We start from the raw sequence: 25,982 nt of genomic DNA, 5'->3' as shown, positions 1-25,982 counted from the left end.
GGGCTTTTCTACACATTTCAGCATCAAAAGTAACTACAATAAATACCCTATCTCCGTTTTTTTTTTGTTGAAAGGTAAGGATTGTTTGACTAGGGTCATTCGAGTCCCTAGAAAATTTTTTACATTAGTTCAACATATGATATCGCATATTAGTTGTACCATTTCTATGAGAGTCACATGCATATGATACACCACATCAATTACATTTAGCCATAGGACGTGATGGCTTGGACTTAGGATCCTTTGTAAATTGTTCCCAAGTCTAAGACCTAGGTCGATAAGGTTTTCTGTTACCTTCATTGGGATCATCCTTGTCATCCTCTTCATCAGTTTCCACAGTGCTTTGAGCTAGATTTGTAGGAGTTGCTCCCGGAGTTGCACCCACATTAGTTGAATCAGCCTTCCTCTTCTTTGATCTAGGATGAGACAGGGGTTTGGTAAGCACACCGCTGTCCGTTGAAGAAAGTACCACAGACTCAACATTTTTAGGCGTTGGTTCATTAGGCTGTTCATTGCTTGTTGGCTGCATATAAACATAACAATCAACAATTATATTCAACAATAAAATACAGCAATTTTGTTGAACAATTATATTCAAACTCATGTTTCTAATTAAGCACAAACTAACAACAACAATCAGAGATAATAATTTTAGTCAAACTCATCAGAGACAATAATTTTAGTTAAACTCGTCTTCCTAATTAAGCACAGACCAGCAACAACAATCAGGGACAATAATTTTAGTGAAACTCATCTTCTTAATTAAGCACAGACTAGTAACAACAATCAGAGACAAAAATTTTAGTCAAACTCATCTTCCTAGTTAATAACAGACCAGCAACAACAATTAGGGACAATAATTTTAGTCAAACTCATCTTCCTAATTAAGATAAGTTGATAACAAATTAAATTGGTTAATTACTTTAAAGTTGATTTATTTTGAAAATGTAAGAGACACTTTCAATGTACAGACTATAGAGAGCGTTTGTCAACTTCTGTTAAATTAAAAAAATGGATTATTCTTCGCAAAATGGGTGAACAATATATTGATTTGTGAATTTAACTAATATATGTGCCTTTAATCAACTATAAAAATTTGAAATTTAACTTCTAATCTCCAAAGAAGACATTATTCAGTTGCTTTTCGCAGGAGAGGGATCGGCGACTGGAGTGCTGCTCCGCTTAGGGTTTGTTGCGACGGCTTAGGATTTGTTGCGACGGTGCGGACTGGATGACGGCACGGACTGCACGAGGGCGTGAACTGGACGACGCTGCGGACTAGACGACAGCGCTCTCCATCTCTTTGCTACGCCTGGGAGTTTGCGATGGAGATGAATGGACGACTTGCAACGACTTCGAGCGACGATGGACGACTTCCTTGATGGTGGACGATGCTCTCCGACTCTCTGGCTCTCTCAGGCTCTCATTCTCTCAGGCATGGCCACATGGAGGAGGAAGAATGGAAGATGGAAGTGAGTTGTGGGTGAGTGGGTGTCTGGGTGAGGGTGACTGCGCGAGTGAAAGCGAAAGAGGGTTAGGGATTTTAGATTTAGACTTTTATTACTAGGTTAAACTAAAAGTAAACCGGTAAAAAGAACTACTATGTAACACCTTCTTCGGTTCGGTTCGGTTTGATTCTTACAAAGCCAACCGAAAATTGAACCGAACCGATCAGTTTAATTCGAAAAAAACAAAAAAAATAACTTTTTTTATTTTCCATTCGGTCATTGTAAATTTCGGTTCGATTTTACGGTATTTTTCGATCCAGTTTGATAATTTACACCCGTAGTCAGAAACATCTTCCTTGGATGGACATGGTAATCAGATTTAGGCTTTTATTACTAGGTTAAACTAAGGGTAAACCGGTAAAAAGAACCACTATGGAACACCTTCCTCGGTTCGGTTCGATTCCTACCAAGCCAACCGAAAACCGAACCGAACCAATTGGTTTAATTTGAAAAAAAAAAACAATTTTTTTTGGTTTTTCATTCGGTTGTTGTAAAATTTGGTTCGATTTTTGAGGTATTTTTCGGTCCGGTTCGATAACTTACACCCCTACAAGCTTGGTTGACACCTCCTGTTGAGATCGAAAAAAGAAAAATTAGACGAAACAAATTAGCACGCCCAGTACGACCTTAGGTAAAATTGGCGGCCTAAAGTGGTTGTTGTGTATGCGTTTGTGAAATGGTAAATTTATACCCTATAGCGGTTCTAAACGCATCTATTTCTATGTCATCTCAGTTGTTCTCTTCAACAGAAGGGTTAGACTACGACTCTAAAGAAATAGTATTATATCCACAACCACAAGTCACTGAATCGACACAAGTACCTATGACTTTTACTAGAAGTTTCACTAGGCATATGAACAACATAAATGTGACTTCAATGGTTTCTCCTAGTGTAGTCGAAGTAAATTCGACTACTTGACCTATGTATAGGTTACCTCAATATTCGCCCATTTTTGGCTAATCCACTTATTCCTGGGGTATATACAAATGTTCGGTCGAACCCAATTTTTGGAATAAATCCACAAAGTTTTGTACAAGGATACAACCCGTACTTATATCAATATATGATAGCCAATCCTCCCTATTTGAGACCAATAATATCGGGACCCGTGATATCACAACTACCTCAACAAGGCATTTTGTCAACATTGACGCAACCATATGTAGGGGCAATATCAACTCGGAATGATTTGTCGATTCAATCATCGACATAAATGTAGGTACCTTGTTCGACCCCTTATTATGAATTTGACACTTAAAGAAATGCATAAAGGCCTATTAGTCTCAGAAAGGTCGAGTAGAATCACTGTAGATTCCTTCTCAATTTTTAGATAGCAAATAGCAAAAAACCATCATGATTTGGTCAACATATTGATTCAGCAAATGACAACTGTCTTAAACCTTTTAATTGAAAATAGTAATGCTAAGTTTGAACATGTAGCGAGATAGATGAAGAATTGACTGGGACAGTGCAAGGTAACTATAAGGCACCAAATCCACTAGGAGGTCGTCAACCTCACTTGGAAGGTCGACAGTCACCTATGATAGTTAACAGGGGGCAAAACCTTGATAATGCTCGACAAAATCAATTTGCCCAATGTGACATTGCACAAGGTGATACACAAGCTGTCTAGCATATGCTAAATAGGGTAAGTTTCAACGTAAAGTTGACATACTAACCATATTCTATATCTTCTTTTCCTGATCATGTGTTGCAAGTAGAACTTTTCAGAGAAGTCAAAACCCAAAATTACTCACTAAATTTTCAGGAGGAAGTGGTGAGTCAATTGTCGAGCATGTGGCTCACTACACAGTCGAAATTGAAGTTCTAGCTAGCAATGAGTAACTTAAAATGAGATACTTTCCTTCTTCTTTGACTGCGAATGCTTTCACTTGGTTTTAAATTTATATCCCAAGTCGATCCATTCATGGGAACAGTTGGAGAAGAGTTTTCATGATTAATTTTTCAGAGGAGAACGAAAAGTTACACTCTCTGATTTGTTCTCAATCAAAAAACCCAATGCAAAGACAATGGGAGATTATCTTATTCGATTAAAAAATATGAGAAATAAACGCTATAATTTGATCTCAGAGTCTGAAATTGTCAAGATATTGATTAATGGGCTTGACTTCTAAATTAGAAAAAAGCTAGTTAACCAATAATTTATTGACCTTGCTTAATTGGTGGACAGTGTTCAACAGATCGAAATGTTACAAAAAGAAAAAGAACAAGAAGATGAGAACTTTTTTGAAAAGAAATAGTAGCTTTTGTTGGTTGTGTGATGTATTCTGAGTTGAAGGTCAAAAATGATGTGCTTGCAATCAAAACAAAAAACAAGTCATATTTTATGTGTCAATCTTTTAACTTTGTCGATAAAAAGGTATTTCCAAATAAGGAAATTATTAAAAACATGTTAAGATTTTCTAACAAGACATTATATATGAAGGCTGGCGAAAATCTTTGCGAGTTGACCTCAAACTTTATTGAATTTGAAGGGTTTGTTGTCAATACGATGGTGAAACAAGAAATGCAGTTTAACACCAACATGCTCAATGTAAGACCTGTATATCCTAAGGCTGGTGAATATTTGTTAGAATTTCTGACTCAACAAAGAAAATCGAAAACGAATATGACTATGTGCTTTAGGCACATTGCAAAAGAGAAAAAGAAAAGTAGTCGTCAAACAGTCAAGATAAAAGATGCATTTGTAAATGTTGATATAGAAGGCGGAGATCAATTCGACTACTTTAGATTGAGTTCAGAGGTGGTTTCGAAGTTTTTAATGCTTCTTCATCAAAATCGAAGCAAAGTCGAATATCATATATGGATGAAGCACACCATGGTTAAAGAAAATAAGAATGAGTTAGACTTGATGGTCAAGTTACCTTATGTTAGGTGCCCAAGTATACTTGAAGATCAATATTACTTGGGGTCCAAGTTTGTTTGAGGTCCAAGACTACTTGAAGTGCAAGTTTACTTGAAGTCTAATGTTATATCAATTAGTTTAGGATTTTTTTTCTCTATAAATAGGATTAGTTTCAATAAACTAAAGGAGTTTCCATTCATTCACACACTTACTCACTTTAAAAATTTCTAGTCACGCACACTTACACACAGAAATAAGAGTCACGAGTCCATGTAAGTATTGAAAGACTCCATTTTTCTTTGAGTCATTTTTAATTCTGCGTTTTTCTTTTCTGTTATTTAAATTCTATCATTTTCATTTAAGTACTTGTCAATTTTTACACATTTTAATACAAGTCTTACAAATAAGTTTATTTGCTTCTATTTTATTTATTATTTTATTTATTATTCGATATGTCTGATATATACAAATGAAAAAAGTTTGGCATGATAAAAAAAATAGCAGTTATCAAATTTATTTTTTATAATAATTTTAAATTTTTTAATGTATGTGTTTAGCCACTGGGGTGCACTCCAATAGCCACCCAAAGACACTGTCTTTTCGTATAATTCTTTAATAACTACCACCATCAATGTTGCTATGGATGTCACTGCCAACCATTGCTACAAAGAAATCCCTTTCACAGAATTCATCGTCCACAGTAGAGGATCAATAAAACGCAATTTCTTATCTAATATCAAATATTACTTCACTTAGCTAGTCGTGTTCTGCAATTCACCACTTCAATGCTTTTTACAGACTGAAAAAAACAAAATAGAAAAGGCTTTACCCATCTTGAGAGAAGAAAATAAATAAAAATCTTGCACCCTGCCAGAAGATGATCCCCAAAAATTAAGTCATATATAAAATTACAGAAATTAATTTACTAATGGATAAAAAAAATGGTGATATTCAAGTATATTGATGTATAGAGTGTTATCCACATATGTGGAGCTGCCATGGTCAGTCAATTACAAAAATGCAGATAATGTTTTAGGTAAAACAAAAAAAAAGAAAAATATGCATGTATGGCAGAATGCAAGCTGTGTTTGGTAAGGAGGGACAACTACGTCTCGAAACGTGTCTTATGTCTCCTGCATGCAGATATGACCAGCATTGTTGTCCACCTCGGAACGCACTAAACGTAGGTTCCAACTTCCGATTGGTAGGCGGCAAGGGCAAATCACAAGTTGCGATTGGCAGGCTTCCTGGCTGCATGGACGACACATGTACATGGAGAGTGCTGAAGCGGTTTTTTATAAACAAAACGCAGGTTGGGAGTGAAGCAAGAGTTTTACTTGGCTGAGGGCGTGTTGGAGTGAAGCTTTGCAGTAGGGTTGTGGGGTGCAAGGGTTTAGGGTTCTGCGTCGATGGAATTATGGCGGTTAGAAATAATGCCAACACCATCAATGATAACAACATATCTCCACAAATTGGTTAGAAAAAACTCACACGCGTCTGTCGTCTCATCCTCGACTATCGCAAATGCAATAGGCACAATGTTTTGGTTCCCATCTTATGCAACCGCAACTAAAAGTGCACCTTTATATTTTTCGTATAGGTGTGTGCCATCAACTTGCACCAATGACTTGCAGCGTCTAAATGCTACAATACACGGATAGAAGCTCCAAAAAATGCGATGAATAACTCTTACACCTTGAATCTCCTCACTCTCACGGTAAACGGGGAGCGTTTTTATTTGAATACGAGATCTTAGCATCTTCGCAGTCATTGCTTTCAACCATAATGCAGAGACTGGTAAGAAACTTCCCAATCACCGAAAACTTTTACAATAGATTTTTGCTTTGCCAACCAAGCCTTGTGGTAACTTACAATGTAGTTGAACTTGGACTGAACTTCTGCAATAATAGACTTTACCTTTATCGATGGATCTACTTCAACCAACGGCCTAATAGCATATGCAATTGTGTCTGAGTCCAACTTGGCATGATCTTGTGAAATCATCCCCATGGTGCACGTGTATTTGCCATTGTATCTCCTGATCTCCTAATAACGTTTCTTTCGAATCAAGCTAACTCGGATAAGCCAATCGCACCCTGCATCATAACCCTTATATTTTGCATAGAATGTCTGCGGCTCAGACTCATACACAGTGTAATCAACTCCTCTAAAGATAGTGTAGCTTTTGATTACAAATATCACTAACTCTCTAGAACTAAATTTCATTCCGACACTAAACTCACCATCTTTTGCTGCAACATTGCCTTCACCTACGACATGTGAACCACCATTAGTCGGACAAGGAAAATAAAATAAATGGTAGTGGTAACTTTAATTAAAAACCATACCATACCCATATTCGCATACTTAGAAAATTTTGGGGTATGCATGGCTTTGAGATCCAGAGTCCACATAAAAGACGGAACACCAAACGGGTGCTAGCTTACAATCGCATCCGCTTCATTTTGCACCGCTAAATTGCCTGCCAGGTCTCTATCATCGTTTTCATCATCGACTTCATAGTTGGCTTCGACTCCTCTTCACTGTCGTTGTTATCTTCTTCCCAATCTATATCCCTGAGCTCATCAACATTGACCTCCTCGCCAACCGTGTCCAGCCCCGTATGCTGTTCAAATTCAACGTGCAACTCTATCATCGGCACGTGAAATCGGGTTTGTTGATAAATATAGAACATATGCTGCATACTTGCGTCGTCAGTATGGATATTATTTAAAACTGTATCAGCCCACTAAATACTTGTACAAGATTCCTGTATAAAATGTTGCTCACCCTTTTCGAAATGTAACTTTGTATGTTATCACAAAGATCATTTTGCAACTCTATAAAACTCATGGTGCATAGAATAGCAAATGAAAAGGGACGTTCACAAACAAAAGTCACTCCTTCGTGTATGTTTGGTATAATCTCACCGTTATAATACACTCGCAAATTTGCAATACCTTCCATAACCTCAACTTTACCTAACCCGAATTTTTTGACACAAATAAATGTAAAAAAAACTCACAACTATGAAATATAGCAAGAAAGAATAATAGGAGTAGAAGTGAGAAACTTCGGATAAATTGCATTTCGTATTTATAGGCAAGGCTTTCGAATAAAATATTCTCTTCTATACAAAATGCAAAAATAGTATCCGAAAGGCGAGACGAAACGGGATAAACCTTTTAAATTGCTCCAATGTGTAAACTACCAAAATAGTATCCGAAAGATTTTTGCGCTAATAAAAAGAACCTTGAAAGACACAAAAGATAAAATAATTCTAAAAGATTTTAAAATTTGACAAAAAAAACCTAAATATAAAAGCCTGACGTTACAATAAACGAAAAATACTAAAAGTGTTGAGAGAAAGAACCCTAAACTATAATTTTCCTAAATCACGTCCTTTAGTTTCTTCATCATCATCTCCACCCTTTCTCTTACATATTCGCCATCACTAGTAGCACCACTACCACCACCGCTGCAACAACAAGCACCTTCAACACCACACTATGGATGAACAACAAAATATGGAGCAAGCTTTCTCAAAAGCTCATCGATCGCACCTTGCCTTCCTCCCTTTCTCATTTTCTTCCGAACTCGTTCTATATGCAAGAGATAGTGTGCCATTCTATATGTTGGGGATTGATTTGTATATTAATTTTTTTTAGGGACTAAAATGTCCGTTTTCAAAATTTTTGGGGACTGATTTGGGTAATTACTCTACTAGAAAATGAACTGGGGACTGATTTCTCTGCCGGAGTAAAACCTTGGGGATTGATCTGTGTATTAATTTTTCTTGGGGACTAAAATGTCTACTTTTAAAATCCTTAGGGACTGATTTGGATAATTACTCTTTAAAAAAATATTGATTATGAGTGTTGATATCTGGTCCAAAACATAAATTAGGCCCAAAAGCAGAGAAAAGCCCATAAAGACAGTCACCCAGCAACCGACCTCCTAAGAGGTCGGACAGGCTGCCACAAAAGAGTAACTCTCCCCTGAAGGAGTTATAACTAATTCCAGAAGAGAGATCTTTTCAACTCCTACTTAAAAGGAACGATTATCCACCACCAATAGTTGAACTACTCCAACGGTGATTATTGATTCATCATTTATAAATACATTGATCCCTCAAGTATATTTAAGATCCAATACACTATAAATCTATTCATACCCTTGTTGATTTATGTATCAGAGTGTTTTGCAGGTACCACTCCATCTCCTTTCAAATAATTCGGACAACAGCTACTTAACGCGGGCTAAGTTGAAAACCACCTCACTAAAGACTTGGATCTCATGTTCAAACCCAAATACGATTCAATTTCAGGTAACCTTCGAACACCGAATATAATGAGATATTTACCGAGAAGAATAATAGCTTGGTTATCACTTCTCATCTGTAAATAATGGATGATTTCTTTATTTTCTTGTTGCATGAAAAGTTTTTCACGTTGTGTAGATGTAGATATTTTTTTGTGGATGATAATTGAAAAAGTAGTAGAAGGGCAATAACTCACGCTCCTTTAAGCACTTCTGTGGGCCGATATCGTTGGTCCAAATGGATTTTCTTATACCTTTATTGGTTAATTAGTATAATTGAGTCAGCTCCGTTTCGTTACCAAAAAAAAAAAATTGAGTCATGATTTTAATTATTTGGACTATAGTATGACCAAGAGCACATTATCATTTATCCCAAATTACTTCAATTTTATCATTATGAGAGAAAATGTTGGTAGAATACTTATTATATTTCCTTAAATTGAATTTACAAAAGTACGAATGGAAGTAAATTTAATTTTCGGGAGAGAAACAGAAAATAATTTAAACAATTCATACTAAAGTACCAGGTGTCACTATGTCATTAGTAGAGATGACAAGCACCTAATGGTATTTGTCTCTGAATGGACCAAAATGTCCTTCCCTCGGTGGTGCTGTGGTGCCGGTAGTGGTAGAGTAAGTACTAAGTAGAGAGTAGAGACTAGTTGACGATGAAATATTATTTATGCAGCTTTCCACATAAATAAATATATAAACCAGAAAATTTTGTGCAGCCTTTGTTTATTGGAAAATAACCGGAACCAAACGCCCTTAAACAGTTACACATGCCCAAAGAAACAAAGGTGCTGGTTCCATTTCCCAATCTCTAAAACCCCTCTTTTCCGATCTAACCTCAATTTTGGTCCCAAATTTTGCAGATTCCAGCGATCTGATTACAGGTTTCGCTCATTCCCTCCTTTTTTCTTATCTTTCATTTTTTGAATTCCTGTCAGCTTCGATAATTTCAATTAGCTGGATCGATCGGTTGGGTTTACGTGTCTGTCTTTGTTTCCTCATTTGATTTTTTCGTGTGACAATGAAATATTGAAGTGATTTGCGAATCTGTGTTCATTTGTAGATTTGGATCGGTTTTTTTCTTCTGGTGTTTGTTTGGTAATCTGTGGAAGAGGAACGAGCTTTGATTTGATTTGATTTGATTCAGTAATGGCTGCTCCTGTGCCTCCAGGGGCACCTAGACCCGGAAGTAACACACCTCAAGCACCTCCCCCTAATTATGTTCCCAATATAAGGGGTACACCTGATGGGTTAGCTGATAATATGCAGAATTTAAATCTTTATCGGCCTCCTATGACCTCAAACCCTGTTTCTAGACCTCCCCCTTTTGGCCAACCACCGCCATTTGCTTCTTCGGCTCCATCGCAGGGAATTCCTGGTCCTTCTCCATCATTTGCACGGCCTGGTCCTCCTCCAGGAGCAACGGTGAGGCCTGCAGGGCCTCCTTCTGGACCACCAGTATCTACATTACCTCCAAATTTGGGCCCTGGAAGGCCTACTGGCCCGCCTCCTGGTCAACCTCCAGCATTTGGGATGAGACCAGCAGCACCGCATAGCTCTTTTTCGTCATCTCTGGGTGGGGCTCCAGCAGCACCATTGTCTGGGGTTCCTCCACCTGGTGGTTCTCCCCCAGCTCGTCCACTTGGGCCTCCACCGCCCCCAACTCTAGGTGCCCGTCCAAGTGCAAGCCTAAGCCCAAGTCCAAGTCCTTTTACTTCACCACCGATGAGCGCCCCTCCACCAGTGCCCCAAACAGGTGTACCAAGTAACTTGATGAGTAATGGGCCGCCTGCATTTTCCGGTGGTACTTTACCTGGTCCACCACGTTTCCCTCCAGTTGGTGGCAGCATGCCACAGCCGCCCCTTGGACCTCCAACAATGAGAACTCCTCCAGGACCAGTTGCTCAACCACAGCCCCCATATCCCATGGCATCTCAAGGAATAATGCAGCCCCCAACTTCTCCTTTTGCAGCACCTTCTTGGCAGATGCAATCCCAGCAGCAGGTAGCTCTCTCTAATATTATACGATATTTGGATGTCTTTTTACCTATAAGAATAGGTTAATATAGTTTGAAGGTGAATCACGGACATAATATGATTATGCTGTTATCTGATTAATCTGTAGCTAGCTGATTATCATATAATCTTTGAGAAACTAGTGTTTGTTATCATAGAAAAGAACGAGCATTTTTTACAGGTTTTACTTTAAGCATCTATGGACAGTAAATGTTCTCAAATATCTCACTATATCTTGTAATCAAATTGTGTTTCATATGCCCTACAGCATTTACATATTTTTTGAAAATCAATCTGCATTTTGAATATTCGGAATTTTGTAGGTGGCACCACCTCCTCCTGTTCCTGGTCCTTCACAGGTTCCTCCTCGGATGTATAGCATGTCACCACCACTGCCAAATCAATCTATGACTACTACAATATCACCTGCAGTTGGTCAAACTGGAGCCCCTTTGGTAGGGCCTTCCAAAATAGATCCCAATCAAATTCCAAGGCCTTCCCCAGGTTCCTCAGTGATCTTACATGAAACTCGTCAAGGCAATCAGGCAACCATTCCTCCGGTATTCATCCAAATATTCTTCATATATAAATATGTATATGGGAGAAAGAGAGAACTGCCTTTATATTCTAATCAGGGGTTGTTAAATGTGCTTGCATGTCCTTGTCTTTGGTATTAGTGGCTTCTATTACGTTTATCAACTTCCTTTTCTCCGCCATCATCTTTTTAATTTTTTTTAAACATTTTTAAATATGTAGATTTATTAACTAATGCTATGTCTTATATTTTCTTGAAAGTTATATATAAGTATTGCGTTAATCTTTTCTCTTGCTTGTTCTCATCTTTTTTTAAAATTTTATTTTTTGAGTCCAGCCTGCTACAAGTGATTACATTGTAAGAGATACAGGGAACTGCAGTCCACGTTACATGAGGTGCACAATCAATCAGGTCACATTAAAAATCTTAAATATAATTTTACCTTTTAATTAAGCTGTTGAGAAATGATAGGATTGTTAAGGATAAGTACTCACCTATCTATATCATTTATTCACTTGTTTTATAGTTACTTTTGCAGCTTTGATATTATAGTATTTTACTGTTACTTTAGTGGTTTGGTGGTAAATCAGAGGGAACAGACTTTACTCTTTTGATTTATTTATTTATTTATTTATTTATTATGCTTTAACTTTTATTTGTTTTTCATCCTTCACTTAAGAGCAAGTCCCCCATTTTAGCTCTATTATTCTTTCCATAAAAAATTGCTTTTTTTTAAACTCAAGTTTAAGTCTTACAGTAGTTTTCAAAGGTTGGTTACTAAATGTTGTGTTTCTCTTGTTACATATTGATTTCTTTTCATTTCTTTCTTTTTATGTTGAACAAAACAGATTCCTTTCACTGCCGACCTTTTGGGAACATCAGGAATGCAGTTGGCTGTCATAGTCCAACCTTTGGCCCTTCCACATCCATCTGAGGAGCCCATCCAAGTAACAATTATATTGTTTTTTTGTTTTGTTTTGTTGTTTGGTAATTATGGAAAACATTCCTTCCAACGGAAGTATTCATGAAAACGGTTTGTGCTTTTGTCAAGAGAAGAATGCTTTATAAGATAGACTAATGCTTTTTTCTGACTTTGGGACAGTGAGCCCAGTAACTACTATCTGAAAATCATATTTTGTATAGCTGTAGTGGTGGATTTAAGCCACTTTATACTGTTCCCTGCCTTTGTGTGATTGATTTTCTCGTCGTTGTTTTTTGTTCTGTTCATTTAAGAGTATTCCTCATCCTCCCTTCTCCTAGTATTTACCCCTCTTATCTGCATATTTTCTGCATTTTTTGAGATTTGTCATATATTTGTGTTTTGTTATTTTTAACATGCTGCTTTCAATCAAGAATTTCTGTATTTATTAAAAAATATCTGTTTGGCTTATTACCTAATGCTTCTTACAGGTTGTTGATTTTGGGGAGAGTGGTCCTGTCCGTTGCTCACGTTGCAAGGCCTACATAAATCCTTTTATGAAATTTGTTGATCAGGGAAGGCGTTTCATCTGCAACTTATGTGGTTAGTACCAATAATATCTGCTACACAATTGCCTATCCTACTATTTTTTTGTTTACATATAGTATGGAGGGTGCCAATGCTGTTGACTGTCTTTTTTCGGTAACTATGGTGCTGACTGTCTGCAGGGAGTTTTTATTTATTTATTTATTTTTATTTTTTGTTTTATTTATTTATTTATTTTGGTCACAATTCATTCCCATAGAATGAAGGGAGGGGAAATAGAAACCTTTATGTTTGATGCACTAGTTATCTATAGCTTACTTTTAAATGTGATTGTTGTTGCTCATGAAACTATCTCTTTCTGATAAAAGAAAAATGTTATTTAAGAGAGATAAGGGAATACAAGAAATTATAGGAAAAGGGATCCTCTTAAATAGAAAAAGAAAAGTAAAAGAAATAAATGTAAAAGAGTGAGCATCATCAAATTTCATTGGAGCAGAGCTTGTCAACAATCGATGTGCTTATGTGTGAATCGGAAAAGAAAAGAAAAAAACACTGTGCTTATGTGTCAAAGCCTTTTGCAGTAGGTTCAACCTAAGTCAAATTGTACCTATATGGTGGGATTATGCACTGTTTTGCTTTTCATGGCATGGCCAACCATTTATTTATGACTATGTATTTGTTTGACAGGATTTAGTGATGAAACTCCGCGGGACTACCACTGCAATTTGGGTCCAGATGGTAGGCGTAGGGATGCTGATGAAAGGGCTGAGCTATGTAGAGGAACAGTCGAGTTTGTTGCTACTAAAGAATTTATGGTTAGTTTCTTTTTAAACTATACAAGTTTTTTCAAGATTAGGTTCAATAACATCTGAAAATATTCCAACAAAGGAGACTGTGCTATTTATAAGAAAATCTTGATAATTATGAATTGTGATGGTAACAAAAAGCAGCTTAGCAATTCTGATAGTTCTTAAACAATTTTGATTTGTGAAACTGTTTATGGAATATTACTTGGTCTAAATATCAGATCACAGATCTAATTCAAAATATTGAGACAATTTGATGTTTAAGTGTACGGTACTATGGTTTGTTGGTGCTATTCCTACCTGATTTTATAACTGCTTGTTTTTGCATATTGAATGAAGTTTCTATTTTATAACTGTTTGTAACACTGGATTGATAAAGTATGCATATGATGAATTATATGATTGAGTCAGTTGTTTTATGGCTCTAAGCTGAAATACGCCTGCTGTGTATTTCTTTCTCATTGATGTATCCATGAATGCTGTTCAAACTGGTGCAACGGCTGCAGCTTGCAGTGCCATCAATCAAGTTATTTCTGACCTTCCTGTGAGTTCTGACAGTAAACAGCTTTATTTTTGTCAATCATTTATATCTTTCTGATGCTTTATGTTTTCCATGTTCCCTTTGTTTGGTTTGAAACTCATATTGCCTAGTTAAACTCCACTTATAGGTACTTTAATGCCAATAGTCAAAAGCTCAGATATTCTTTCTTCTCTCAACACCACCTCACTCCATTTATATTAGCAGAATATTGATTGCCTTTTTATTTATCCTTTTTTTTAATTACTTCTTTGACAAATCTCTTAACTCATAGCTGATAAGTAATCTTACTAAAAAATAATTAGGAGAAATGGATATGGTTCACCCCTTGTCCTGCAAAAAGTAAGATTTTGCTATCATCCCATTTCCCCCCATCATTGCACTTAGCTAGGTTTTTTTGGTCTCGTTGCTGCAGGAAGGTCCTCGCACATTGGTGGGAGTTGCAACTTTTGATTCAACAATTCACTTCTACAACTTGAAACGTGCTTTGCAGCAGGTAAATAAAAGATGAGTACATTAACTAAACAAATACATAAAATCCTTTTTATTCATTTGGGAAGTTTTAGTGAAGCTTCTTTTTTTAATTCTGTGTACACTAATTAAAAAACTAAAGAAAATATACTCTGCTTACGTGCATTTGAATCAGAGAATTTTCACGTATGAGGACCAAAATAAATTTTAACTTTTCTGTTTATGCATGGTGAGAGACAGTTTGGGTTGATCTACTGCAGTTTAGTAGTGTCAAGGAAGTTGAGGAATCATGTTTTCATGGTTTTGTTGATGTAATCTACGTATTGGAGTAATGGGAAAGTTGCTGTCCTTTTATTATTTGCATTTATCTTGCTTCTTCTTTGTTCTTTTCTTTTCTTTTCTTTTCTGTCTTTCTTTCTTTCTCCATTTTTTCCCACTTGTGATTGCTCTGCGAAAGTATGCCTTTACAACTAATTTGATAATAGTTGTTTATGGTTCTGAGTTATTGAGTGTTATACTGATTTTTAAATTTTAATTTTCAGCCCTTGATGCTCATTGTTCCTGATGTACATGATGTCTATACTCCACTCCAAACTGATGTCATTGTTCCCCTATCTGAGGTTAGTTTCAATTTTGCTCCCTCTTCTCATATAGTTTTAATTGGTAAAGAATGTATTTACATTGTTTTATTTTTCTTATTCTTGGTTTACCTACCCTTATGATGCTTTAATAATTTGGTTTGTGTTTCTTGTGGTTAGTGCCGTCAACACTTAGAACTACTTTTGGAAAGCATTCCTACAATGTTTCAGAATAATAGAACCTCAGAGTCTGCCTTTGGTGCAGCTATCAAGGTATGACATCAAGTTTTCAAGTTATAATTGTATGCCTCTATAATGTTTGGCATTTTATTTGCTGTGATATGTATGGAGATGAAAGTACCATTATCAATTTAATTACTCTTTATTATGTTCACTCGATTTCATTGTTTTTTACTCTTTTACCTGTTTTTTCCATGGTTTACCTTGCCCATTCCCTAATTTATTAGTTGTTACAGTGCGATCCCTCTTCAAACTGTTCGCTTTGCCTTGGTTATTACCTCTTCTGGTTCTTGTAACATACACTTAGGAACTAGGGATGCCTAGCGTGCTAATGACCTAATGTTGGCATTTACCATTGTATTCATTATAATCTCAAGGAGGTTGACAATTTGATATGTTCATCTTACCAAGGCAGATCATTATATCCATCATTGTATTTGCAAATAAGTTAATGCTTACAAGATTGTTTTCTTCTTTTAGGCAGCTTTCCTTGCAATGAAGAGCACTGGAGGAAAGCTCTTGGTTTTCCAGTCAGGTGAGCTTTCTATCTTATATAGTTGTTGCTATCAAGCATCAACATGTTCAATCATATGTATATTCTTACCTGAGTGAACTGTGATAGGTGAAATCTGGAAGCTGAAATTATGTCACTTCTGAACGTGCATGCTGCAACCTTTGTTACCAAAGGAATACTTTTATTTTTTGAATTTCACGACTAATTTATTTATATAAACCTAATTCTTACCCTGAGTGATCTGTGATGGGTAAAATCTGGAAGCTGAAATTATGTCACTTTTGAACATGCATGATGCAACGTTTGTTACCAAAGGGATACTTTTATTTTTTGAATTTCACGACTAATTTATTTATATATTTTCAAGTTTGTTAACACTTTAATGTCCACAAATAGTTTGTGCGGGTCTTTGATGAAGCATGATAGGAATACTTGGTAAACATCCTTGATTGTCCTCAAATGATTGTTATCTTCTAGGTTCACTCTACTATTTCAACAGTAATTGGTCTGAGGCTGGAACTATTATTATATTTACAGTTTAAATAATATCATTTGTGTTTGGACTTTGTGATTAGATTTCTCTTTGTATGTTTCTTTCTGGTCTTGCCTTGAGTTTTTTATTCTGTTTCTTGTCATTGCTTTGTTTTTATCTTTGTGAATTTATTTGGTTCTCTCAATTTCTGTGTGATATCTGTGTTTTACTGGTTGATTCATCAAGTATGTTTGCTGTTTCTCATGACTTTGTTCTTTTATTTTCAGTCTTGCCATCCGTAGGCATTTGTGCCCTTTCTGCTCGGGAGGCTGAAGGTAGAACAAACATGTCTGCTGGGGAAAAGGTATTCTCCATGGTTCATATGATACTCTGCATCATTTTTTTTCAGTTCTACCTCCTAATCCTCTACTGGAGACATCTTTAGAATTTTCTTATAGGAAATTCCATGTTTGTTGAATTTCAGGAAGCCCATAAATTGCTTCAACCAGCAGATAAAGCATTCAAGGAACTGGCAGTTGAATTTGCTGAGTACCAGGTCAATCTTGTCTCTTGTGTTCTTTCGCTTTGCCTTTGAACATCATTTTTTTGTCAGTTAAGATTGCTGGTTCTGTTGTTTGATAATCTTCTTGGTATGGAGGATTTAGACCATTTTTTTTGTAATGCTGCAGGTTTGTGTTGATCTATTTGTGACTACCCAGACTTACGTTGATATTGCGTCCATATCTGTCATCCCAAGAACTACTGGTGGACAGGTAACCTATACATGAATCCTTTTTCGGCTCGTGATCCAAGTAAATGATTGAAATTTAAGCTTTAATGACATTTGGTTTTTGAAGATATGAGAGCTGATTACTTATTTTCTTCTGAAGTTGATAATATTTAAATTTGCAGTAATAATAAATTCATATGTTACTTAGTGTGATCTTTTCAGATTTTCTACTTATAGAGAGCTGTCTGTCTGAAAATGCTTTCAAACCCCTGATGGTCTTTTTGTAAAGCATTTTACCTATAAAAGTAGCTACGCCGATGTGTTGCGCACATCAGATGTTTAGCTGTTGAACTTCTTACCTTTTTTTTCCTCAGGTCTACTACTATTATCCATTCTCAGCACTTTCTGATCCTGCAAAGCTTTTCAATGATCTAAGATGGAATATCACCAGGCCACAAGGTTTTGAGGCTGTGATGCGTGTGAGATGCAGCCAGGTAATGTGCTTGTTTAGTATCTATTTTGCAGCCATCTCATGAAACAGATAGACCTGAATTTTCATCTTGTTTTCTTTTTCAGGGTATCCAAGTTCAGGAATACTATGGCAACTTCTGTAAACGCATCCCAACTGATGTTGACCTACCTGGGGTTTGTATAATTTTTTTTAGATGCTGGATATGATTTTATGTGTGTATGCATATGTGCAACCCAAGCATGTTTTTACCTGTGTGAATATATGCATGGACAGATTGATGGTTGAATGACATGTTGAGATATCCTAGACCATGGTTAACTATACTGACTTTGTTTCAGTCTTTTTGAGTTAATGCTATTACAGTATTACTCTATTACCTAGGTCAACTAACATAGTTTATCCTGCTGGCCTTCCATAAATTTGGAGTCAAAAAATGTTTGTTTTCCCATTTCATCTTTAACTTTTATTTTACCACCTTGTGGGTTTACTTTAATTTTTGTAGTTCTGGATATTATCTTTCTTGGGTCAGTTTTCTTCTTGGATTGTTTTGGGTGATAAAAGAATATTTTAAATCAGTATATTAAATTCAAACATCGTCTGTCCGTATTTTCTGTTTGTCTCATATCCTAAAGAAAAGGGAGAGTTGGTCATATTATCAAGTCATTACTATGTCATGTTGGACTAGTTGCCTAATTTTTATTATTTCTGCAGATTGACTGTGACAAAACTTTCATGGTAACTTTGAAACATGATGACAAGTTGCAAGATGGATCAGAATGCACATTTCAGGTATTAAGCAATTTTACTGCTTCACTTCATTCCAAGTAGCTCATGATCTTTAGAATATATTATATTACGTTTGGAAACTTAATAGTTGCCATAACTGAAATTTTCTGTTCATTTTGTTCTGATTGTTTGGATCATTTTCATTTTTCAGTGTGCTCTTCTTTACACTACTGTGTATGGTCAAAGAAGAATACGTGTCATCACCTTATCTCTGCCTGTCACTAGTATGCTTAGTAATCTATTCCGCGCAGCTGACTTGGACACCCAATTCTGCTGTTTCTTAAAGCAAGGTGACATTTATCCTTGGTGTGTGTTGTCATATTCTGGTTTTAACATTTCTGCATGCTATATATTGCCTCTTAAAAACTCTATTTTGGATTCTGTCGGCTTTAATTTCTGTACCTAGTTTAGAAGATATGTTTGCAGGTGAAATGTTTTGGAGAGAAATAACCTTTTGTTTTCTTTATGTAGCTGCAAGTGAAATTCCTTCAAAGCCACTTCCGCTTGTTCGGGAACAAGTGACGAACCTTTGCATCAATGCCTTGTACTCGTATCGTAAATTTTGTGCAACAGTATCCTCATCTGGACAACTTATTCTGCCAGAGGCACTAAAGCTTTTGCCCTTGTACACACTTGGTATGTATAATTTTTCGTGCTTCTATGCATCAAGTTTTATGATGAACATTTCTGTGAATGTCATTATTTGTTGCAGTTTTTTAATCTGCCATCTACCTTACACGGATATTCCTCAACCACTTTTTTATTTTTATTTATTTATTTATTTATCTTTATGTTGTGTATATTTTGCCTTTGTTGTGTTGTTATGCTAAAGATCTTAGAAGTAAAAGATACAATTTAGAAGAATATTTTCTTCATTTTAATAGACATGCTATGGGTAGGCTTCTCTGTTTTTTTTTTTTTACTATATGATATTTCCCCATCTCTTGTTTGCTTTTAAGCATGGCGTCCTTTTTTAATGGGGGCTGTGAAGTGAGTATGGCTGTTAGAGCTTTGTCAATGATTAATTGATTGTTCCATGTCTAACGTTGATGATGGCCTCCTTTAGAAGGCCAATGTAATTGAGGGCTAACTTGAGTTTTCTGTTTGCTTTTCAGCATTAACCAAGAGTACAGGGTTGCGAACAGATGGAAAGATTGATGAACGATCATTTTGGATAAATTATGTATCTTCTCTCTCCTGTCCATTGGCAATACCACTTGTGTATCCTAGGATGGTGGCTATCCATGATCTTGACTCAAAGGTTTGTTTATCAATGATGTTCAGAAATATATAATTATGTTATGAGAAACTGAGATTCTACATGACGAAAACCAGATGAATTGCACAGTAGGAAGTGCTCAGTCAAAATTTGATCATTTTTAAAATAATTTGCATTCTTATCTTAAAAAACAAACCAGTAGTAAATGTTGTTTGACAATATGAAATTTTGTGAACTTAAGCTAACTGATGAAGAAATTCAATGGTTAATATTTTGACAAAGTCATCATATGTAAGGCTTTGTTTTATACCATCGACAATTGAACCTGCCATTATATTACTTCTAAAGACACTCATACCATATTATCAATTGCAGGAAAGTGAGGAATCCGTTATTCCTTCCTTTCTTCCACTTTCTAGTGAACACATTAGTGAAGAGGGAATATATCTTCTTGAGAACGGTTATGATTGCTTGATATATGTTGGAGAAGCTGTTAGTCCGGAGACTGTGAGGAGACTGTTTGGTGTTGCTTCTGTTGATGAAATTCCTACTCTGGTAATTTCTATTATCCTCTTTTGTTTTTGATTGTTTCTAGACCCGATTGTCTAATGGCTTGTAAGATATCAATTTCCTCCCTTAGTGGACGTCTTGAAGGGAATATTCGATGTTGGGGGAAAAAGAGATTGGACAGCTTTCATGCAATCTTTAGCCATCATGGTTGCTTGTTTTCCTTTGTTTTTTATGATTTCTCATCTTTCCATAGATGCCCAATCATTCTTTTCTTTCCCGTTTCCAAAAAATGAGGAGGAATTTGGGGTAAGAGAGCAAGTATATGAACTTCAAGTGGTTAACACTGTCCACAAAGTGGTCAATGTTTTTTTTATTACTGAATGACTTCTTCACTCTGGCGGAAAAAAGGGAGGAAAAACAAAAAGGACAAATGGTTAATATTAAGCAGCAGTTACCTTTGTAGTAATTTATTGTTCAGAACTTGCAATGTATAGCTAGCTAACAATTATATTTATTCAGTTTGTGTTGCAGCAACATGACAATCCATTGTCTAAGAGGTTAAATGAAGTGGTCAATGAGATACGGCGGCAAAGATGTTCCTATCTTAGGTAAGCTCTTTTTCAAACCTTGTTAATAAATATAAGATGACATTTACAAAATGAAGTTTAATTTAAGCAATTTTTTATCCTTTCTGGCAGGTTGAAGTTGTGCAGGAAAGGAGATCAATCAGGTAAGTGCGCTAACGTCATACCATCAATTTCTTTTATATTTCAAATTTCACTTGCAGCTTTTCTCTCGCCATATTTCATTTCTTGACACCAAGTAGTCTTTCTGATGTACTAAACATTCTCATTGAATCCATTGTTTTTTCATTGCCTTTTTGGGGGAACCCTACGAGGATGCTTTGGTATGTTAACCTTTACGGGGATTATTCCATAGAGAACTCCTTGTATTGGAAAATATATATTCATGCTAAACTTTCTTGGGTGGAATTGAAATAATTTTTTGTTGGATATATATTTTTAAGTTAGAAGTTTTTCTTTTTAACCTGCCACATGAAGAGATCCATGCTTAATAGGTCAATCGTGTTTTGATTTAGCAACTTGTCTGCTTAGTTTCCCCAAATTGATTTTTCTTTATTGATTTATTATTTTTTTTCCTCGAAATCTTAGAATGTCTATTAAGCTCTTTAGATGCTGTATTTTCTACAAAGTTTACCAAAATGCCTTTATATAACATGAAACCATCTTACGTTATGCATTTCATGATATGATTTTTACTACATAAAGGTCTAGGGTTGAACCTTGTTTCTCCAAGGAATTTCAGCACAAGGCAACAATGAGTGTTGGATATATAACCATTTCTATGCCTCTACTTAAAACCTTAGTTTTTGGGATAAGTGATTTTATTACAATGTCTATTGTGTCCTGTGTAGTTTGCATTAGTCTTATTTTTTAACTGAGGCCATCTATTTACCTATCTTGCAGGAATGTTATTTTACTCGTATATGGTAGAAGATAAGAGCGCCGGTGGTTACTCCTATGTGGAGTTTCTTATCCATGTCCATAGGCAAATCCAGAATAAAATGACATCATAACCAAGATCTGCTGCTTCATTTTTGCAAGCCTTTAGACGTAAATGATAGAGCAAACCCAAGCCCCAAGAATAGGTGAGATTCTGCCCATTTATGCGCATTCATTTGCCTTGCGTTTGTGAAAGGAAAACCAGAAAATACGTTTTTGTTGTTTAAATTTTGTTGACGTACATGTATAAGTTAGTTGATGTTGGTAATAGTTTGATATTATCTCCCCCCTCTTTTCTTTTTGTTTTCTGAAGTTTTGTAGTTGGGTGCCATACTGATAATACAAATTCTATGCGCAATTATGTGTTCTTCATGAGAAATATTATTATAGTGTGTCTTATTTGAATAAATCTTTATGTACGGAACTAGCCCCTGTGAAGGAAGCGATTTTTTTAATAGTTGTAACAAATTCTCCCCTTTAGACACGAAATCTTTTGTTGATCAATAACCGTAGCGAACCAAAGACGATAATTTACAAGCGAGCAACAGATAAAAGACCTTGTGGGAATATAATTTTACTAACTCGAGTTCCATTTTTTTTACCCTTTGTTCAACAAGACTTCTGACAAAAAATAAGCTCAAGAAAAGACCAGTCAACCGATATACAAGTTCAACAGGTGAACTGCAGATGATAAATTGATAATGTTTCTATCAGTATTTTTTCTGCTTAAGTTATTCGTATTCATCTCTTATCGTACAATTTCTTAAATTAACGATTGTACACCACAAATCAAATATTCACCACTTCATGGTCTAGTTGCAAACAACTAATTTACGTTTAATTCAAATGAGAAAGAAAGACGTTTCCTTAGCATGCTGCCCACCCACGACAGGGTATATTACTTTTCATACATTTCAGCCATTTTGTCGGTATCAAATTAATCTCTCAATATGAAGCCTCAAAATAATAATATTCAATATTCATTAGTAAGACTCCTTGCAAGACCACGAAGGAATCGAGTCAACGCCTTCTTAGCCCGAGTTGATGCCATCTCTTTCTTTTTCTCCTCTTCATCATCTGCAGCCTTCATTTCCTGAGTAGAATGCACTCTACGTACAAGCTTTCGCAACTCCTGCTAAAGTTAGAGACGTTAACTTATAATATCAATAGAAACAAAGTTCTCTGTGCCAATATATAATATATATTGGTAAATTGTGAAGGCACAAATAATAATCCTCATGAATGAGTTTGACTTTATGTCTTAAGAGAGCCTAGTAGTTATGAGTTTGTAGCTAAAGTAAAATTGGAGATAGGAACGTAGCAGTGAACAGAGCTACCGGGTAAACAAGTGAGCTTAGCCTGTAGCTGGGTAGGGAACTTTTGTTGCTTTGAAGCATGGATCAAAATATTACCTGCCGATCAAACTCAACTCCCTGAACTGAATAAACTTCATTGGTGATTTGAATGTCCTTATCGATCAAACCATCAAACCACTTTGTTACTTGATTATCATACGAATTAGATTCCTGATCAAATGTGCAAGAAAAAGTTGTACACTATCAATAGAACCAATGAAAAGTATATCATGATGATTTTTCCAATTAATTATGTCTAGTTGGCATGAGATGTAATGATCGTATGATACCTTTTCATCCTCCTCCGATTCAATTTCTATCAAGTCATCATCATCCTCAAGATCATCGTCCCCTAATCCAGTTAAAACTTGTAGCTCCTTCTGATCAGAATCTTTTGTTGCTTTAATTAATCGATCCATTAAATCAGGTTCCACGTCCCTTAGCAATTTTCCTGAGACAATTTATGCACGAAGAACATGAATCTGCACTGCAGAATGTATGTAACATCTCATCAACTTAACACAACTAAACTGAAAGACAATAACACATGATCAGTCAGTTACCACAAGAAGCCAAGGTATACATATACCAACCAACGCAAAATAAATTGTAAAGTGTGAAACACATTTGATATATGCAACTTGAATACGATGCTGTGATGCTCAATCACTAAATATACCATCCAAAACATTGTTTAATTTCTTTTAAAAGAAGAAAAAGATCAGAGTGTTGATAAAGCAATTACCAATATAATTGAACTGCCTCCGCTTTCCTTCGCGAACATCAGGTCCTAGTCTCTGTGGCAAAACAACAAACACCTTATCTTCAACAAATTCATCCAAAATGACCACATTCTCAGATAAATAAGTCATCAGCATTGCATCACTGTCATGATTACTTGAGTGAAAAATAATGAAAGAGCACCTTAACCAACATGAGAGCTTCGAACACAACTTGGTCCAAAGAAGCCACTCTGCAAACAAATCAGACAATGTTTTTTCTTTTCTTTTTTCACCAAAGATTGCAACTTCGAACAGAAAAGGAAGATAAATGAGTAGAAGCGAAAACGAGAAAACGGACCCAAGGATGCGTTTAATTTGGGGAGGAGACAAGGAAGCCAAATCCATGGCCCATTGCACAGCACGCTTTGCTTCGCGCTTCAATTGGTTGCGGCTCTTCTTTAGTTCGGAATCGAAGTCTGCGGTGGTGGATGGCGATGGTAGCGGAACATTGGGTCGTAGAAGACCCCGCGAACGGGTATTGAGGTTTCGTTGAGCTGAAGCAATATGAGAGGATGATGATGATTTCGTGGGTGGTTGTTTTGAGGAGAGAAGATGATGATGTTGAAGTGGAAGAAGGGTGGCAGTAGCAGCAGTTCTTGGGTGGTGGTGGTGCAACCATGGCAATGACCTTAGAGGCCGTAATAGCTGTTGATTCATTTCTTTATCAGAAACTGAAATGCAATGCGCCTATGCCTCTTCCTCTTTTAGGAAAGTGTTCTGTTCAACAATAAAAGAACGGTTTATCTAACAAATATATTTTGGAGGATATAATACCACTAATATTAGCAAGATTAGAAGGAATACAAGAACATAAACAACTGAATTGGACTGATTTATTTCTTGAAAGTATATGCAAACAATTGAATTGGACTAATTTAAAACTACAACAGTTAGGTGAAGTACACAAAAACTTGCAAGTTGCAAACGTTATATATATAAAAGTTATTAATTAAAAAAAATATATTTATTAAGTGTAAAATAGTTTTACACGGGCATTAATACCACATCAGTCAAATAACTATCTTTTATATTAATCACTTGAATGGCTTGAATGGTCCTTTAAAAAAAACAGATGTGATTGTTTACATAGTACATCAAAATTAAACTCATTTATTAAAATAAAATATTTAAGAGTTCAGCTAGGACAGCTAAGTAGACAATGGGGTGCGAACAACGTGAATAATGGGTTGCACTTCAGGTCTACTAAAACAAAAAACAATCCACTCCATTTATCCACTACAAGTCTAACATCTCACCTTCCACATTTCTCTTCTTTTACCACAGCCGTTTCATTCCCTTTTTTCTGTCGTACTGTCACCAATGCACCACACCGCTGCCGCCACCGAAGCAACGAGTTGCCCTGCCGCTGCACGTTTTTCTCACATGTGTCGCACTGCTTCTTGCAACTGACGCCGCCGTTGCACCTTCTTCTTCCTTGCGTCGCGCCCTTGTTCTCGACGCTGCTGCTACACCTTCTTCTCCAGTGCATCGTGCCGCTGTGTGCCTTCTTCTCCTCTCCGTTATATCGCACCGTTGCCGAGTCAGAGACCTTGTTCTGCCGTTGCTCTAACGCTGCATCTCTACCCTTACTTTCACGTCGTTGTGTTGTGTATTCGCCACTTCTATCTTGTGCAGCTTTTCTTCATTCACTCAAATAGTATGATTTAAATAAACATCCACATCTTGGTAAAAAGAATTATCTGCATACATATATATAAAATCAAACAAATCAAGTAAAATATCAATAGTATATTCAAATAAATATCTATTTTAAAATGAAAAGAATCATCTGCATACATAATAAAATAAATATGTGACTTAGTTGATAAAAAAACAAGTAACATCTGCAACTACAAGGCACTGAAGTCGCAATACAACGATGTGGTGGCATAAGATTGTGAGGGAACGATAATAATTTAAAAAAATTTAAAATTATAATTAAACTTAATTAATTCAAAAAATTTTAATTTTTAACCTTTTATTTAGATTGGTCAGACGGTACTTTCTCAATATTTAAACATGTATCAACTGATTCCGCATTTTATTTTCCGTCTAACGTGAGAACTGGTGGCATGAATACAAAAACGGTGTCGTTTGAGAGTCCATAAGTGTTCTAATGTTCTCCAACTAGTCAGAAGCTATAAAGAGTAGGTAAGGCCCCAAGTTCCCGGATGCTTGGTCTGGTCTTTTGGTACACTGCTTTCATGGCACCGAATATGCCGCCCTCTCGCCCATGGCCGCCCCAACTTAGACTCTATTCTCC

General features: G+C 36.1%; 2 protein-coding genes across 3 annotated transcripts; one reads left to right on the top strand and one right to left on the bottom strand.

Moving 5' to 3' along the window:
- Positions 9,279-22,006, top strand: LOC107617253 (protein transport protein Sec24-like At4g32640). Its single transcript, XM_016318998.2, is given in 25 exon segments — positions 9,279-9,591; positions 9,771-10,711; positions 11,047-11,283; positions 11,595-11,669; positions 12,107-12,205; positions 12,669-12,780; positions 13,411-13,542; positions 13,937-14,073; positions 14,483-14,563; positions 15,081-15,158; positions 15,297-15,389; positions 15,837-15,891; positions 16,630-16,706; positions 16,827-16,898; positions 17,032-17,115; positions 17,447-17,566; positions 17,649-17,717; positions 18,256-18,333; positions 18,482-18,620; positions 18,802-18,966; positions 19,446-19,591; positions 19,925-20,104; positions 20,579-20,667; positions 20,758-20,789; positions 21,547-22,006. Coding segments are annotated over 24 exon segments (3,315 nt in total). The 5' UTR covers positions 9,279-9,591; positions 9,771-9,856; the 3' UTR covers positions 21,657-22,006.
- On the bottom strand, positions 21,861-24,561 carry LOC107617251 (UPF0307 protein PMI3641). Of its 2 annotated transcripts, none has more exons than XM_021110992.1 (6): positions 24,018-24,561; positions 23,862-23,910; positions 23,683-23,734; positions 23,228-23,388; positions 22,995-23,108; positions 21,861-22,717 (listed from the first exon to the last, which is right to left on the bottom strand). In XM_021110992.1, exons 1-6 carry the CDS (start codon positions 24,374-24,376, stop codon positions 22,556-22,558), a joined length of 897 nt encoding a protein of 298 aa, XP_020966651.1. In that variant the 5' UTR covers positions 24,377-24,561; the 3' UTR covers positions 21,861-22,555. The 2 variants fall into 2 exon arrangements, with proteins under 2 accessions (XP_020966651.1, XP_016174482.1); XM_016318996.2 differs by having other exon boundaries at positions 22,271-22,714; positions 24,018-24,550.

The sequence above is a fragment of the Arachis ipaensis genome, chromosome B09, assembly GCF_000816755.2.
Source record: "Arachis ipaensis cultivar K30076 chromosome B09, Araip1.1, whole genome shotgun sequence".
NCBI classification, from domain to species: domain Eukaryota; kingdom Viridiplantae; phylum Streptophyta; class Magnoliopsida; order Fabales; family Fabaceae; genus Arachis; species Arachis ipaensis.
The sequence above is the reverse complement of the archived record's forward strand: the minus strand, read 5'-3'. Positions and strand labels throughout refer to the sequence as shown.